The 14,829-nt window shown below is 36.1% G+C and overlaps 1 protein-coding gene across 7 annotated transcripts in view; it reads left to right on the top strand.

The window, feature by feature from the left end:
- PTBP2 (polypyrimidine tract binding protein 2) overlaps window positions 1-14,829 on the top strand; it is a 42,249-nt gene that overhangs the window by 15,754 nt on the left and 11,666 nt on the right. For 6 of the 7 annotated variants that reach the window (XM_015870353.2, XM_015870344.2, XM_015870349.2 and 3 more), the window contains 4 exons: window positions 7,436-7,608; window positions 8,007-8,150; window positions 10,243-10,407; window positions 10,480-10,590. In XM_015870353.2, the coding sequence (XP_015725839.1) occupies window positions 7,477-7,608; window positions 8,007-8,150; window positions 10,243-10,407; window positions 10,480-10,590 (552 nt within the window). In that variant the 5' untranslated portion in view covers window positions 7,436-7,476. The remainder of the gene's footprint in view (window positions 1-7,435; window positions 7,609-8,006; window positions 8,151-10,242; window positions 10,408-10,479; window positions 10,591-14,829) is intronic. The other variant, XM_032446243.1, reaches the window with a different exon arrangement.

Genomic DNA, 14,829 nt, shown 5'->3' with positions numbered 1-14,829 from the left:
GTGGTTAGAGGTAAAGTTCGACATGAGGTTTCTAAAAATGATTATCTTATTCTTTTATCATAGTAATAGTCCCATGAGAATTTTTTTTTAATATTCAACTCTCTTTCAGATAAAGTACTGTAGTTTAATGCTCCTAAAAGGATTCTCATGCTTATTTTTCTTAAAGGCATGAAAGATGTGTTCCTTCTTTCTCCTTTGCAGGATCATTTAAAAAGAAAAAAGCCTTGCAAAATTGTTGGATACGCATTTGTTTTGCATTGGTGTAATTGGTGCATTAACATTTATTTGATAATATGAGCCACTGATAATTGGATAAATGGTATGAAATTAAGGAAAGCTGATGCATATTAGACTGTTGTTCAAAGAAATTGCTGAGAGTTTAAGTTATGATTCTCAAACAATTTCTGAACAGCTTGGTCATCGTTACCCATCTTCAAGACTGTGTAGGTAATATAACATACTTCCAACTTCCCTTTATGGTTTACTGCAAGTTACTAACTTAAGTACTTGGTGTATCTTCAGTAAAAGAGCTACCTCAAAAGGAAGGCAGCCTTTGATAAATGAGCATGACTTTGTGAGATTTTCTTACTGCTTACTCTTGACTCCTTGCATCTGCGGTTATTTACTGTTCTTACCTGTGAGGAAATTCATTTAAACATGTCTATTATAAAGCATATTTTATCGTCAGCTGGCATTGATATGTTGAATTTGCAGAATCACAGGCCTTGCATTGTTAGTGTTTTCTTTTAGCTTTTCAGTGCTGAGTCCATTTTGACTTTCTATCATAATCATGCTCATCTCTCATATCCTAGAAGAGCGTAAGTAACCTTCTTGTGAGAACCTTGAATTTGTTTCTTCATGAACACAGCAGCAATGACTTGAAGGACAGTTTAGGTAAACTGAAGTACAGTTTGATAGCAGGATTCTGAGAAACAAGAGCTGAAGCCTGGATATATAAGGAATATCTTATTGACACTATTCTTCAACTTCTAAGAGAATCAAGTCCCTTTTTCAGAAGAACTACAAAGGTTATTTCCTCTATGAGGGGTTACTTTTATGCCAAACTTCTTGTGTGACTTCTTTCTTTCAGGTGGAGGGCTACTCAATGGAAGTTCTAGTGTGTGTGAAGGTGCTGGTGCCATGAACTGTGTTACTGAAATCTACAAAAGAAAAATGTTCTAAAGGGGTATAGATAAAAAGTGAATTTTAGGAGAGTTTTATGAAAGTTACCAAAGACAAAAGATGAACAAAAGTGTATTTTTCTTATATCTACTATCACTTTTATTATTTATGTTTGCGTGTTTTAACTCTACTGCACCATTACCAACATAGCAAAAGAGGAGGCATTACTTTTGGAGTAGACTCAGGTGGACATTTGTGTGTGGACAACCGGAATGATAATGCACAGAATGTTTGAACACTATATCTTTCTGTAAATTAAGAAACTTTAGGAGGTAGATAGCAAAGAAAATAATAAACCACCACCGGCAATCAGCTAAAACCACATCTCTGGATGGGAGAGAGAGAATACAGCTATTAGAATGAATTCCTTTTTTTTTCTATCTGCATCACTATGCTGTAATTTGCTTTTATTTCATTTCAGTTGCACTGCACTCTAGCCATAGTATTTTTATTTTTCTTAAGGGCAGGGGTGATTGACGTTTGTTTTGGATGGTCCTGTGCAACTTCCAACAGCCAATATACCACATTAGAACTGCATTATAGTTAGAAAACAATCAGTAGATTTTGAAACAGCAGCAGACTGAATGTGGATGCACTTGTTCTAGGTCTTAATTAACATCGATATAGATAATCTTTTATCTGCCTGACTGTGGGTTATTTATTTGAACTCACGTTGCTGATGGGCAAAATTCTTTGTAGTTTAGGATTAGTTTCAGTACTATTTGGTCAGGATTTTCCTTTGTCTTGTGGCTTGTATCTGGACTAAGGCTCCAGCTGTTATTACTGATGGGATGCTTCATACAAGGAATATGATTAGTGCAGTGCAGTACTGGCCTGACAGGGTAAGGATAATAAGGTATAGCATACTTTTAAGTCAATACTCAACCATACTCCTGTCTCCCCAGAGATCCTCAAAACAACAGAAGCCTGACAGAGTAAGCATAGAATGTGTATCCTGCAATTTTAGAATAAAAATATGCAAGCTTTACAGAACTTAATCTCATAATTTTTCTTTTTTTCTTTTTTTTTTTTTTTCATATGCATTATAGACTCCATTTCCTTCATTTCAAGCGTTCTGAATTCCAGATTTTATCTTTAGCTTGGATTCTGAGGTATCTGTATGAAAAACAAGAATCTGATTTTCCGTTTTTTAGGAATCTGTTGACTCTTGCAGCAAGTCTCTCATTTGATCCTTCCAAAGATCCTCTCTTTCTATCTTCTGTCATCCGTATCAGGCCAGGTGCATACACTTAGGAAAACCTCAGAAATAGCTGTGGTGGTTTCTTTGTGTTCCAGCCTTTCTTTTGGTGGTTTTCTTTCATTGCTTTATACAGGTGGTTGTTTTCAGTAACCACTGTGATACTTGATCTTTCTGTCTGGGGAGAATCCATGATTTTAAACTAAATATTTTCATAATTCCATTGCCTTCTTTTAGTCAAGTATGTTCTATATGGATATATACCTGATGCTACTTCTTAACATTGAGTTTTGTGTATTCAACATAGGTGATACAAATATTTTTGACATTAGCAGCAACTATGAATATATCTGTTAGGAAGTATCCTGGCTTTTTATATGAAGTGATTGTACTGGAAGATAAAATAACTGTTCCAAGAAAGCACAAATACTTAAATTTCTCTTGTAGTTGGTTATTGGGGTGTAGTGATGATTGTGATCCAGAGTAACTTGTGCAGAAATCAGGTTTATCAATTATCTCTGCTCGTGCAGGTATAAGAAGATCTACAGTTAACCTTTCCCCCCACCCCCCTCCACTCCCTCATGTCAAAGAAAGAAGTTAAACCTTATTGTATGCCAGATCTTTGCCCTGAGCAATTTCTGTACAGGGAGAAATTGTGAATGTGAGAGGAGGAACCCTAGAGGAGAATGAATGAGGAAGAATATTTTGCTGCAGTAGCTCTTAATTTCTAGAGTAAATATTCATTACAGTTCTTGTCATAGAAAATTACACACACAAAACATAGGACTGTGTATCTTCAAGGCAAAACAGTGTGTATATTTTCCAACTCTTGTATTTTGGCTTCAGAACATTTCAGGTGGTATTTCTGTGCCTTTTTGTAGGGGAGGAAGTGTGCAAAGAAAAATTCCTTAGTGTTTCCAATATTAGTTCTCAGCAGGAAACGTTACTTGTTCTTGTATAAGAGTTGCGTTGAACTTTAGAATTTGTTTTTCTGTAGAAACTACCTGTGAACATTGAATCTTTAAAGCTTGAATGATTGAATGCCATGGACTTAACTTGTGTACCTTATGCTTCATTTTGCAGCTCATATAGGTTTTCAGTCCTGTTTTAATAAAAGAGAAGTTTCTAACTACAAATGTCAGGGAATGCAGATTGCTTAGATAATGCCCATTCATAGGCTTTGTCAGATCTTATGCCTTCAATTTCCATGACTTGGTTTTCTGTGCAGTATGGATATGGCTTATGTGTCAATTATGTTTAGACTGCAGGATTCAGTTTAGATTGGTGAATAATGCTTTTGAATGCCTTATGTAGAGGCAAGATTCTGCTTAGAATTTGCCAACTGATGTTGCATGGAAACTGGATTTTTCTTTCTCTTTTTGTTGACAAACTAAAGAGGACTTTGCATCAGTGCAGTGGCTATTACAGAATTGCTCTTATTCATTTGGTGAATTAGCTTCTTGCCAATAAGCTTCCACTTCAATAGCACTATCTTGGTAGTAGTTATTAGCTGGCTTTTGAGATTGTCCCTTCCCAGTTTTCTGCAGTTTTGTCTTTTTCCTGAAGCATCTTTCACATTGTCTTGTGTCAGAAAACAGACTATATAAATAATGTTCTTCTCAGTGCTTGGGGTTTGTTTTTTTTTGTTCTTTTTTTTATTTGCTAAAGAATGAAGTTGGTGCTTTAACATCAGTTTACCTTTCAGTGGCTCTGAACAAATTGTGTTTCCATGTTTTAAAAACTGGTTTTCTGTACCAAGTGTAGTTAAATAAGAGAGTGTATAAAGTTAGGGAGAGGTGCTTCATGTGGTGCAAGGAACTTTACTATTTGTCCTAAAAGATAATTCCATTGTTTGACAGATGTTTTGAAAATTCACGTCTGTGTACACAAGTGTTTAGTATATGACAGAGTTTGTTACTGCCCTTATTGAAGTAGGAAGTTTGAGTTAAGCTATACTGGCTGGATAATTGAAGATTACAAAAAAGCTTCTTTTCTATGTTCAAAAAAAGCAATAGTGACTAATTTGTTGTTTTTTTTTTTTCCATCTTCTATCTGATATTAAACATTTTGGGGTAAATTCTTGTGGCTTCATTTTGTGAATTCTATCAGTTCAGCTTTCAGTATCTGAAGTATGCTCCTGCGAATAGGAAATCAGTGGCTCTGTCAGACTTACTTGCATTTATGTAGCACTATTGCCAAAGGTCCTTGAGTGGCTGCCCATGTTTTGTCTTGTGTTCTTTAGTGTGTTACCCTGTATATTTTCGTGTGTATTAATTTCCATATATTTATCTACTTTTTATCTTCTGAAACTGGATGTTTATTCCCCGAATCTCCACATGTGTGAAACCAAGCCATAGTCTTGATATGTGGCAGCAGAGAAAAAGAAAATGTGTCTTACTGCATTCATCCTCTCCTAGCAGTATCTGTTGGATACTTACTACCCCCTCAATTCTGATCAATTTAAAAGGTGTAAGGTTTTTGTTGTTTTCTAGAACAAATAGAAAAAAGTCTTAGAAAATCTTCCGTGGTATAAGAACCTGGAAAGCAGAAACACTGAACTAGAACAGGAAGTTTAGCTGTTAGGAAAAGATGTAAAAGAGTGGTAGTAGTAATTTGCGATGGACAGATCTTTTCTTTTTCCTTTCCTATCACTTCCAGTAGTGAAAACACAGGAAATTACTGTGTTTACTAAAAATGGGAACTATTTGTAGCTTTGGCCAGAGAACTGGAGTTTGCCTGTTTGGATAGAAATGTTGGGATGTTTGTGAAATATGTTACTTGGTCTGGCTGTTTGGATCCAGAATTGAAACATGGATATTCTTGGCTTCTAAAAATGAATTGATTCCATTCTCTGTTTTTAACATTGACTGAGTTGTCATGGTGTAGGCAAACTGAGTTAAGAGCTTAAATTCTTAATTTTAACTTAGGTATACCTTTAGTATAACTTACTGTTCTCAATTTAGTCACATATGAGTGAAATATTTTTATGCAAGTGATCAGATTAGGTCTAAATAATTTACCTGGACATAAAATCTGAGCTGTATTCTGCAGTTACAGCTGAGTGATAATTGAAAATTTCTTTATTCCCTTCTCTCTGGAAATCACAGCCATTGGCTTTCCTATGAAGGTGAGGCTTTTGGAGGATTTAATACAAATTCTCACTATTGATTTTTTATTTTTTTTTTATTTTTTTTTCCCTCTTCCTCTTATTTCTTCTGATTTTTTAGTTAGTAAATAAAGTTAGTCCTGTTAATAAATTTATTTTTAATCCTCATCAACCCATGAATTTGAACCCTAATAATAAGATATATATTTCTTCTAGTCACAGGACTGTTTTTAGTTTTTTTTAGAAGAGTAAGTAGTTGTTGAGTGTATTTTCCAAAGATGAAATGAAAGATTGAATATATCACTGCATATTTTATGGCCAGAAATACAAAAAAGGAAGTCTTAATGCTTGTTTTCGTCATATCCAAATGTGTTCTGATTTTCAACATTAATTCATTAGTGTCCTTGTCTCTTAAGACAGTTCTGTGCTTTAGCTTTCAGTCCTTTATGTTACTTCAGTGACATATTTATGGGCAATAGTTTTATTACCATATAGCTGAAGTAAGTAAGTATTTCTTAACATATTTTTCAAAGCAGAACTTCTTCCATCCAGCTGTCTCTTTATTTCATATGTTCTGGCCTGAGTTCTTTTTTTGTGAATTTTATTGGAATTCTGTGCAAGGAATTCTGGAAAACATTCAAAACTGTCTCGTGGAGCTTTGTACGATATGATTTTTTTATATTATTATTTTTATTTCCTTGTTCTAGTAGAAATACTTGTTTTGCTCTTCCCTCCCTGTTAACTGCATGGTCTTTCTTATGGATAAGCCCATGGTTCATCATGGTTCTTCTTAGCATTAGTGACTTCTGTATTTGCATCAATAAATTTTCTTTTAACTTTTTTACTTTGTGCCTGGCGCTAGTAGTATTTGTAGTTACTTTATTCCGTTGCTGTCTGTTTCCATTCAAGATAAAAACAAAGCAAAAAACAGAACTAGTTTACCTCTAACTACTTTACAGTTCTTATGCAATCGTTCTGAGTCTTAATTAGTATTCTTACACAGCTTTACATGATACGTCACAGAAATTGAGGTGGAAAAAAATTGACTGTGCTTTTCATCTTGATGAGGAAATGAGTTATCATAAACAGCTGCTGGGGTATCCTTGAACAGTCCATCTTTCAAGTATTGTAGAATCATTAAGATTGGAAAAGATCTAGATGTAGTCCAACCATCACCACCATGCCCGGTAAGCCATCTGTGCCGCTTCTGTGCCACATCTGCCTTTTTCATGAACGCCTCTAGGGCTGCTGACTACCTTCTCCCTGGGCACCCTTTTCCAATACCTCACCACTCTTTTGGAACAGAAATTTTTCCTGATATCCAACCTAAACCCTCACCTCTCATCGTGTTGCTTGTTATTTGGGAAAAGAGGCCTACTTACACCTTGCTACCACCTCTTTTCTGGCAGCTCTTAGTGAGCAGTGAGGTCTCCTCTGGCCCTCATGTTTTCTAGACAAAACAAACCCGTTCCCTCAGCTGTTCCTAGTAAGACTTGTGTTCCAGACCCCTCACCAGCTTTGTTGAACATGCTCCAGGGCTTCAGTGATTTTCTTTTAGTGAGGAGTCTGAAACTGAACACAGTACTTAATAGTGTAATCTCACCAGTGCTGCATACAGAGGGACAGTTACCCCCCTTGTGCTGCTGACTGCACTGCTTCTGGTACTGAAGCCAGGATGCCATTGGCCTGCTTGGCCACTTGGCGCTCAGCTGGCTCATGCTCATCTCACTGTCAGCCAATGCTGTCAGATCCTTTTCTTGTGGATGTGTGACAATTTCTTCATGTTCTTCTAGCTGCCCCTTCAGAATCTGTTCTAAACACTCCCATTTTCCTTTAGACAGGACCAGAAGGCGATTCTTCTAAAACTTATGTTTATAATAAAAAGCATTTTTAAATGGAATGCTAACAGTGTCAGTAAAGTCTTCAAATAGTCTTAATGTGTCTTTCAGCTAATGGTAATGACAACAAGAAATTCAAAAGTGAAGATAAAATGGATGGGGCTCCTTCTCGTGTTCTTCATATCAGAAAACTGCCTGGGGAAGTGACGGAAACAGAAGTTATTGCTTTAGGCTTACCTTTTGGTAAGGTAACCAACATCCTGATGCTGAAAGGGAAAAATCAGGTAATTTGTTGTTGCTTTTCTTTCTCATTTCAAAATATGCTGTTAAAATATTATTGAAATAAGTCACACAACAGTAAGTCGTAATGAGGAAAGAAACAGTTGTTTCTTTCTTTAAATCAGTTTGTGCTGTCTTGTAAATTCTGTTTGGGAATGTGGATTGGTTAACGGCTAACTAAATTAGGAAGTAGGATAAATACTGTAAGTTAAATACGCAGTTCTGCATTCCTTCAGATGATGTTTTGAAGATGAAGTGGTTTAGCAAATAAAGTTGGTAATTGGAGGATGACATCTTCTAAGGATTTATGTTTGGGAAAATGTGTTCTTAGACCTCTTATGTCTTCTGCTTCTAATACAAATTTTATCTACTTGAAATTTACCTGTTTAACTTGATTTTACAGGCTTTTTTGGAACTTGCAACAGAAGAAGCAGCTATCACAATGGTTAATTACTATACAGCTGTGACGCCTCATCTTCGTAACCAACCTATCTATATCCAGTATTCCAATCATAAAGAACTGAAGACTGATAATACACTGAACCAGGTATATTTGCTATTACATGGTATTAGAAATGTAGACAGTGGGGTGTGTGACAAATATACCGCATCAGTCAAGAATACCTGTTATTTAAGTCTACTTTTGCCCACATTCAGATACTACTGTAGTTTTTCCAGTGGTTTTGGTAATGAAGATTTGCTTTCAATGTGATCCTTCAATTAGGATGAATTTACTTAGCGTAAAAGAAAAGATTGTGAAGATGTTTTAACTTGAATATTTTTCACAGATTTACATCTCAGTTTAGAAAGTGTAGAATGAGAAAATTAACTTTTTAATTCTGACACCTGAGATGTTAATCTCTTTAAATTTCCCTGGTGATAATGAGTAATGTGAATGCCTACATTTCAGTGCTTTGAATGATTACTCTGGTAGCACTGGTGGGCTCTTCTTCTGTGATCTGCTGTTCCCAAAGAACACATTAATGCTCAGTGCAGAGATAAATGTGCATGTTAGCAGAAAGAAAAAATATTTAGATTTTGCCTCTGCAGAACCTATTTTCAAAGAAAGGTATGTATGTATACCTGTTTCTAGTACAGAAATGTTTTGTTTTTTTTCCAATAGGAAAATTAGCAAAAATAGTGATGTTGCAAAATAAATTTTCCTAATGTGATGACCTTTTTTATTTTATTTCAAGATTGTTTTCATTCAATCATCTTTGAAAGTGTCTGTTTATGTAAATCCTAAATGTAGTTTTTTAGAACTTTCTTGAAAAAATGCTCACTGTTGTATTCGTTCTATAGATTACCCTTTTTTGAGAATGTTAAGTCATGTACATTCCTTCACTCCATCGTGTGTTTACACTAACTTCAGTGCAGTGAAGTATGATGTGTAATCATATGTGAATAGTGCTTTCAAGGGTTGTATGTTAAAAGTAACGCCACAAGTTTCGGTTCTGTAGGTTGCACGATTCAGCATTCTCCAATCACTTAATGACATGAATGTTAATTGGTGTGCTGCTTCTGTGCTTGCAGATAGAGTAGGAAATAATTATACAACTCAGCCAAAGGTCTGAACAGCCTGAAATTTCTGTTTTTCGTACGCTGGGGGAGGAAAAAAACATCTTTATCAAAAGGCATTTTTATGGAATTACAGTAATTATTGTTAAGTGCAGAGTTAAATTTTGTTTTCTCAGCTAGAGTTCATCAAGTCTTTAATCGTTCCTTATCAAATTGATTCATTTCAGTTTGAGGAGCATTGTTGTAGGTTGTGGGATGTGAAACTGAGGTAACTCTGATACCTCTGAAATAATGCATTGACTTACTCGAATGGTCGTTACTCGTTTTGCCTGGTGTGCTCACTTTGTTTTGTATTGTTTTGTTTCATGCGGCTGTTCTAATGGAAGTAGTAACTGGAACCCTTTTTTTCACTCAGTACGTTTCTTTTTCTCAGGAAGAAAGTTATCTTTCTGATACTTCCAGTTTTGGCAGCAGCTATGTAGACACATATTTTTGTGATGTCATCATAAACCTTTGAATTTCTAAAACCTGTTTCTGTTACATAAAAATAATAAAACCAAATAACAACAGAAGGAAACAGAAGTGCTTGTTGTGGAAGAGGATTTTCTATTTCTCTTTTTAGTAAGAAGGGTAAAAAGCAGGCACCGGGTTGTTTACCTTTCTGTGAATACTACTTTCTGATGCTGTCAATCTTCTTCATTATTTCTTTGTGTTACATCAGAGAAATTTGGCTGTATTCAGCATTTTCCCTTTGTCACAGAGTTTTCCACATAATTAAAGTGGCAATGGAATATTAACTGTAATACAGACCGTTGAAATAACAAGATTAATAATTACTGGCTTCTGCACTTTTTTCCCCTTTAGAAGTTTGTAAGGAGTTTTGACATCCACAAAATCCTATTTTTTTATTGTTAATAGTAGAACAATAAGCTTGTTACTGGGAAGATTGATATTTGTGCTATTTGAAGGCTTAATTTATGAATTTATTTTTATTTTCTCATAGATTGGAGTGCATTACATTTATATTCTGCCTCATTGTTTTCTGAATAATCATGTGACTTACTAATTAATTTCTAGCTATTGTCTTGAGATAGTAAAATCTTTGTTATTTTCTTTTCAAGCGGGCCCAAGCTGTTCTTCAGGCAGTGACAGCTGTGCAGGCAACAAATGCTCCCATAAGTGGGACCACTGTTAGTGAGAGTGCAGTTACTCCAGCTCAAAGTCCGGTGCTTAGAATAATTATTGACAACATGTACTATCCTGTAACCCTGGATGTTCTTCATCAGGTAAGAAAAATTTCATTTTAATTTGACCTTGTAATTAGCAGGAACATGTGTATAAAACTTTGTTTTTGACAGATATTCTCTAAATTTGGTGCTGTATTGAAGATAATCACATTCACAAAGAATAACCAGTTTCAAGCTTTACTCCAGTACGGTGATCCAGTGAATGCACAGCAAGCAAAACTAGTAAGTATAGTTTTCTTTTAAGGGTAGGTATGTTTCTGTGCTCTAGACATTTGTACAATGTTAACAGAATGCTGACTACTATAGTTGTAATATTCCTCCTCCAGTTTTGAGAAATCTTTGAAAATTTTTTAAAAAAAGGGGGAGTTTATATAAATTGGACGAAGATCAATAGCATGTCATCAAGACCAGACATTTTGAATTAAATGATAATGATGTGTGTACATCCATGACAACAAGAAAAGTAAACCAAAGGCGACGACTAGATTGTGTGTGTGTGTATACACTTATCTAATTTTTTATTCTGATTTTTAAGGGTTAAATGAATTACTTTGTATTCTTTAACATTCATGTGCTGTCTGTTTTTTTGGAAGGTTGGTTAAAACTGATGTACTGGTTAAATGTTGCTTGGCAGCATAGAAAGAGTGTATTACCCACAAGTGACAGAATAGCTGAGAATATCATGTGAAAGTGGAAAAATTCACGTCTCTGATGAAGTTGGTGAAGAGTATCTGGTAGTAGAGGAGAGAAAAAGCAGGCTTTGGGTTTCTACTGTGCTTCTTAAAGAATTATGACACTATTGAGATAAAGACCGTCATTAAAAAGTGGAGGATTGTTATTTTCATTCTTATCACCCTATAAAGTAATGAACATTGATTAAAAGTTGAGGCAGCCAAGACAGGGAATGGCAAAAAATAAGAGATCTTTTCAAAAAGCAGAATGTAAGTGTTGAGAAAAAGTAAAGCTAGCTTAGGACAAGCAGAATTTTCAACTTGGTTTCTGATTATGTGCTTTAAAGTAGTCAGCCTCAGGAAGGTAGTCTGGAAATATTTGTAGACCTTGGAATCCACTTTAAATTAGTGATATTGTTTACTGACATGTATAATATAAAATATTAGGTGGGAGGCGTGTGCAAATGTATTACTGAAACTAGTAAAAAGAAAAAATTGTGTGGATGGAATGCAGCTGTCAAGTTTATAAATAGACTTAGAATGACATAAAAGGTTGATCATTAACCTGAAATTGCTGTGGGAACTGACTGCAAACCATTTGAATTCACCTCTGAGATACATTTTGATCCCAGTGTTCTTCAGGTATTTGTTGCGGATGTTGTAATTCAGTTTTGATCAACGTCTGGGAAGTTGTTTTTTTTTTTTAATAGTTATGTTTTACTTCACATTTTTTACTTCATTTTTGAATCTTAAATATGTTGTCAGAAGATTTAATGGAAAGATGGCATCTGTGAAATAAACTTTAGCAATCTGAAAATTACCAGTATAATTTTAGAACTGTATTATTGAAGAAGCGACAAAAAAACACAGGATGAGGTATGTAAAAGTATGAAAGGAAATAAAGAACCTGCTGTCTCTGACTTCTGATAAGTTGCTACCAGCTTGTGGGATGCTATTGGCCATAGTATTTGAAACAACAACACATCTTTTTTGCTCTGGTTTTGCATGTGACTAGGGTAGCTGTGTCACTAATGGCACTCGTGTGAATGACTAAACTTAATTGAATAGCAGAAATACCTGTGTGTGCTGTTATTGTCTGAGTTATCTCGAAGCCTATCTTAGTGACAAATTGAAACGGGAATAGGCTTATAGCGTCTTATTTTAACCAATTTCTGAGAAAATGCTTTAATGAAAGAAGGCTTGATTTTTATTTTTTCTCCTTCCTCTTTTCTCTCCCAGAGATAGAGTAAAATTAATACTGTTGTTACAATTAAGGTAATGTGATAAAACATGAAATGTTACCAGATCAAAGCTGACAAAAGGAAAGAAAGTCACATAAGGAAAAAGCCTACAGTTTAAATTCATCTGGAAATAGTGTTAGAAGCAAAGGGGATGGTGGCAACGTTTGAGTTACGTGGCATTCAAAATTAAAAGCGTGGTAAAAGAGTAAAGAAATTTTCAATTTGTTTTCCGTCAGTTGTTACTATAGAAGATAATGGGGAAATTTAATTTTCCACTGGCACTCTTCACAGGAAATCAGAATGTGGTCTTAATAGAAATTGAAGACTTTATTAAGGAAGTTAAAGAGCAATTTGAAAAACTCAAGTGATGTAAGTACCAAGGAGAGATGTTATTCATTTGAAGGTTCTGAGAAACTAGTGACACTGACAAGAATGTACAATATGAAGCTTCTAGCCCTGTGGGACTACTTCTGCTATCTGAATGAGCAAGTAGTGAAAAATTGCGTTCCTGCTCCACTTGTTGTGTGAGAAACTCATTTCCTGTAAAAGTAGACTATGGCTACACTGATTCATGTTTCATCACCACCTTCAGATTGGATCATTATAGTTCATTATATCTGTAACTAAAGGTGAAGACAGACTTGGGGTTACTTTCAGTGCAGCGGTCTAGCCATGGTTTGGAGAAAGTACTGAGAATGTGCAGCACTAAAGCATGCTGAACTATTGTACTTCTGGTAAAACAAAGGGATATTCTGGAGGTGTCCGTATTCATATGGAAATTTTTTGTGCATCAGAGCCAGCACATTTTCACAGTAAATGATAGTGCCCTCAACAGAAGCAGAAAGCGTACTTAGGTTGCTATGAAAGTAATGCCTTCTATGTATTTCCATGGAAACAACAACAAATACAAAGAGCACAGTAACAGTATTTGGTAGAGCAAATCCTCAACTACAAAACTCAGCTACAAAACTGTGACTTTTCAACAGTCACCACCATTAGCTGTGTTTTTTTGCCAGCAGTGAACAAGAGCCTGTGTGTTGCACTCAAACAAATCTGTGCCAGCAGATGTGACCCACTGTTTCATGGCTGTTGTGATGGCATTGTTGCTAGGAACATGTTGCCTGTGAAGTCCAACTTTCATTGGTCCTGATAAGAAGGAATTCAGAAGGTGCCAAATCTGAAGTGTATGGTGGGTGTGGTAAGACAGGCCAGCCAAAATTGGCAGTGGGCTACGTGGTCTTCAGACTGGTATGGGGCCTGAATCTGTGCACTTACAAGAGTGCAGTTATCTTCTTCTCTAGCTGGCTCTAAAAGTTTGAGCCTTTAGCTTAGTCAGTGTCGTGTTGGTTAAAGTTGGTGGTTTGTCCAGGCTCCAGGAAATCCAGAAAGATAACCCTTTTCCTGTCTCAAAACACAGCACGCATCGGTTTACCTGCAGAGGGCTGCATCTTGATCTTTTTCTTCAATGAGGAATTCACATGTCAGTGCTCCATGGACTGCTGTTTTGACTCCAGCTCATAGTGGTGATACTGTGTCTCATCTCTGGTAACACTGTGATCCAGGAAACTATCACCTGCAGCTCTGTATTGGTTCTGTAGATCCTGTCAGGCTTGCGTACCGTGTTGTTTCTGTTCTTGTGTGGGCATTTGTGGGATTCACCTGATGAAAACTGTGATATTCCAGTTTTGCCACTTTAGTTTCCAATGCAATTAAGCCAGTGTTCAACTCCATACACAGTTCCCTGATCATATTCTGCCAGTTTGCCTGGATGAGCTGATTGAGACCCTCTCATTTGGTGATGTGATGGGGGTACGTGGCTGTCTGGAAATGTGACTTGTTTTTCACTTCACTGTTGTGTCTGTTGAAGTGCACCATTCACTGCCTCTCTATGCTAACACTCACTAACTGGTCTCCATAAATATTCAGCAAACAGTGTTGGTATGTTGGTGTGATTATTTTTTTTTTCTGCATGGAGGAATTCAGCAGCACTCTTTTGCTTCTTGTGCTCTTCCATGTTAGACTGTCCTTCTGTTGTCATGTCACACAGCAACTACACGTAATGAAATATTGGTGGGGAAGTTCAACCGATACTGCCATACCACTGACATCCATCTCCAGTGTGGACCAGCATAATCAAATAGGAGGCATTACTTTTGGAGCATCTATTTACAAACATTGGAATGCCACTAATGTCTTCTGTTGGTTTGATACTGGGAGTAAAGCTGTGCATGAAAGTCATTTTGACTCAGCATGAGTTACAAATGGCATATATTCACTGAGTTTCTGTTGCGCTTGGTCATTTGAACCTAAGATGTCATGTAGGTGTTCTAGAGTACTGAGAATTTGTTTCTCTACAGAATTTCTTTTACTCCACACTGGAGATGCCCTCTTCCAGTTTCTTTGAGTGACTGCTTCATGGTTGCTCTGTTCTGCTAGCAGTCTGCAGAGAAGACCTCTGCCAGGCCTTGTTGCCGTAAAATCTAATGTGAGCTTCCTGTGGTCATTTTCTAAACAAAAAGCAACAACATTTCCAGTTAAGATATTTAGCT

This window comes from Coturnix japonica, chromosome 8 (genome assembly GCF_001577835.2).
Source record: "Coturnix japonica isolate 7356 chromosome 8, Coturnix japonica 2.1, whole genome shotgun sequence".
NCBI lineage: Eukaryota > Metazoa > Chordata > Aves > Galliformes > Phasianidae > Coturnix > Coturnix japonica.
Note: the sequence above shows the minus strand (reverse complement) of the source record. Positions and strands in the feature narration are given on the sequence as shown.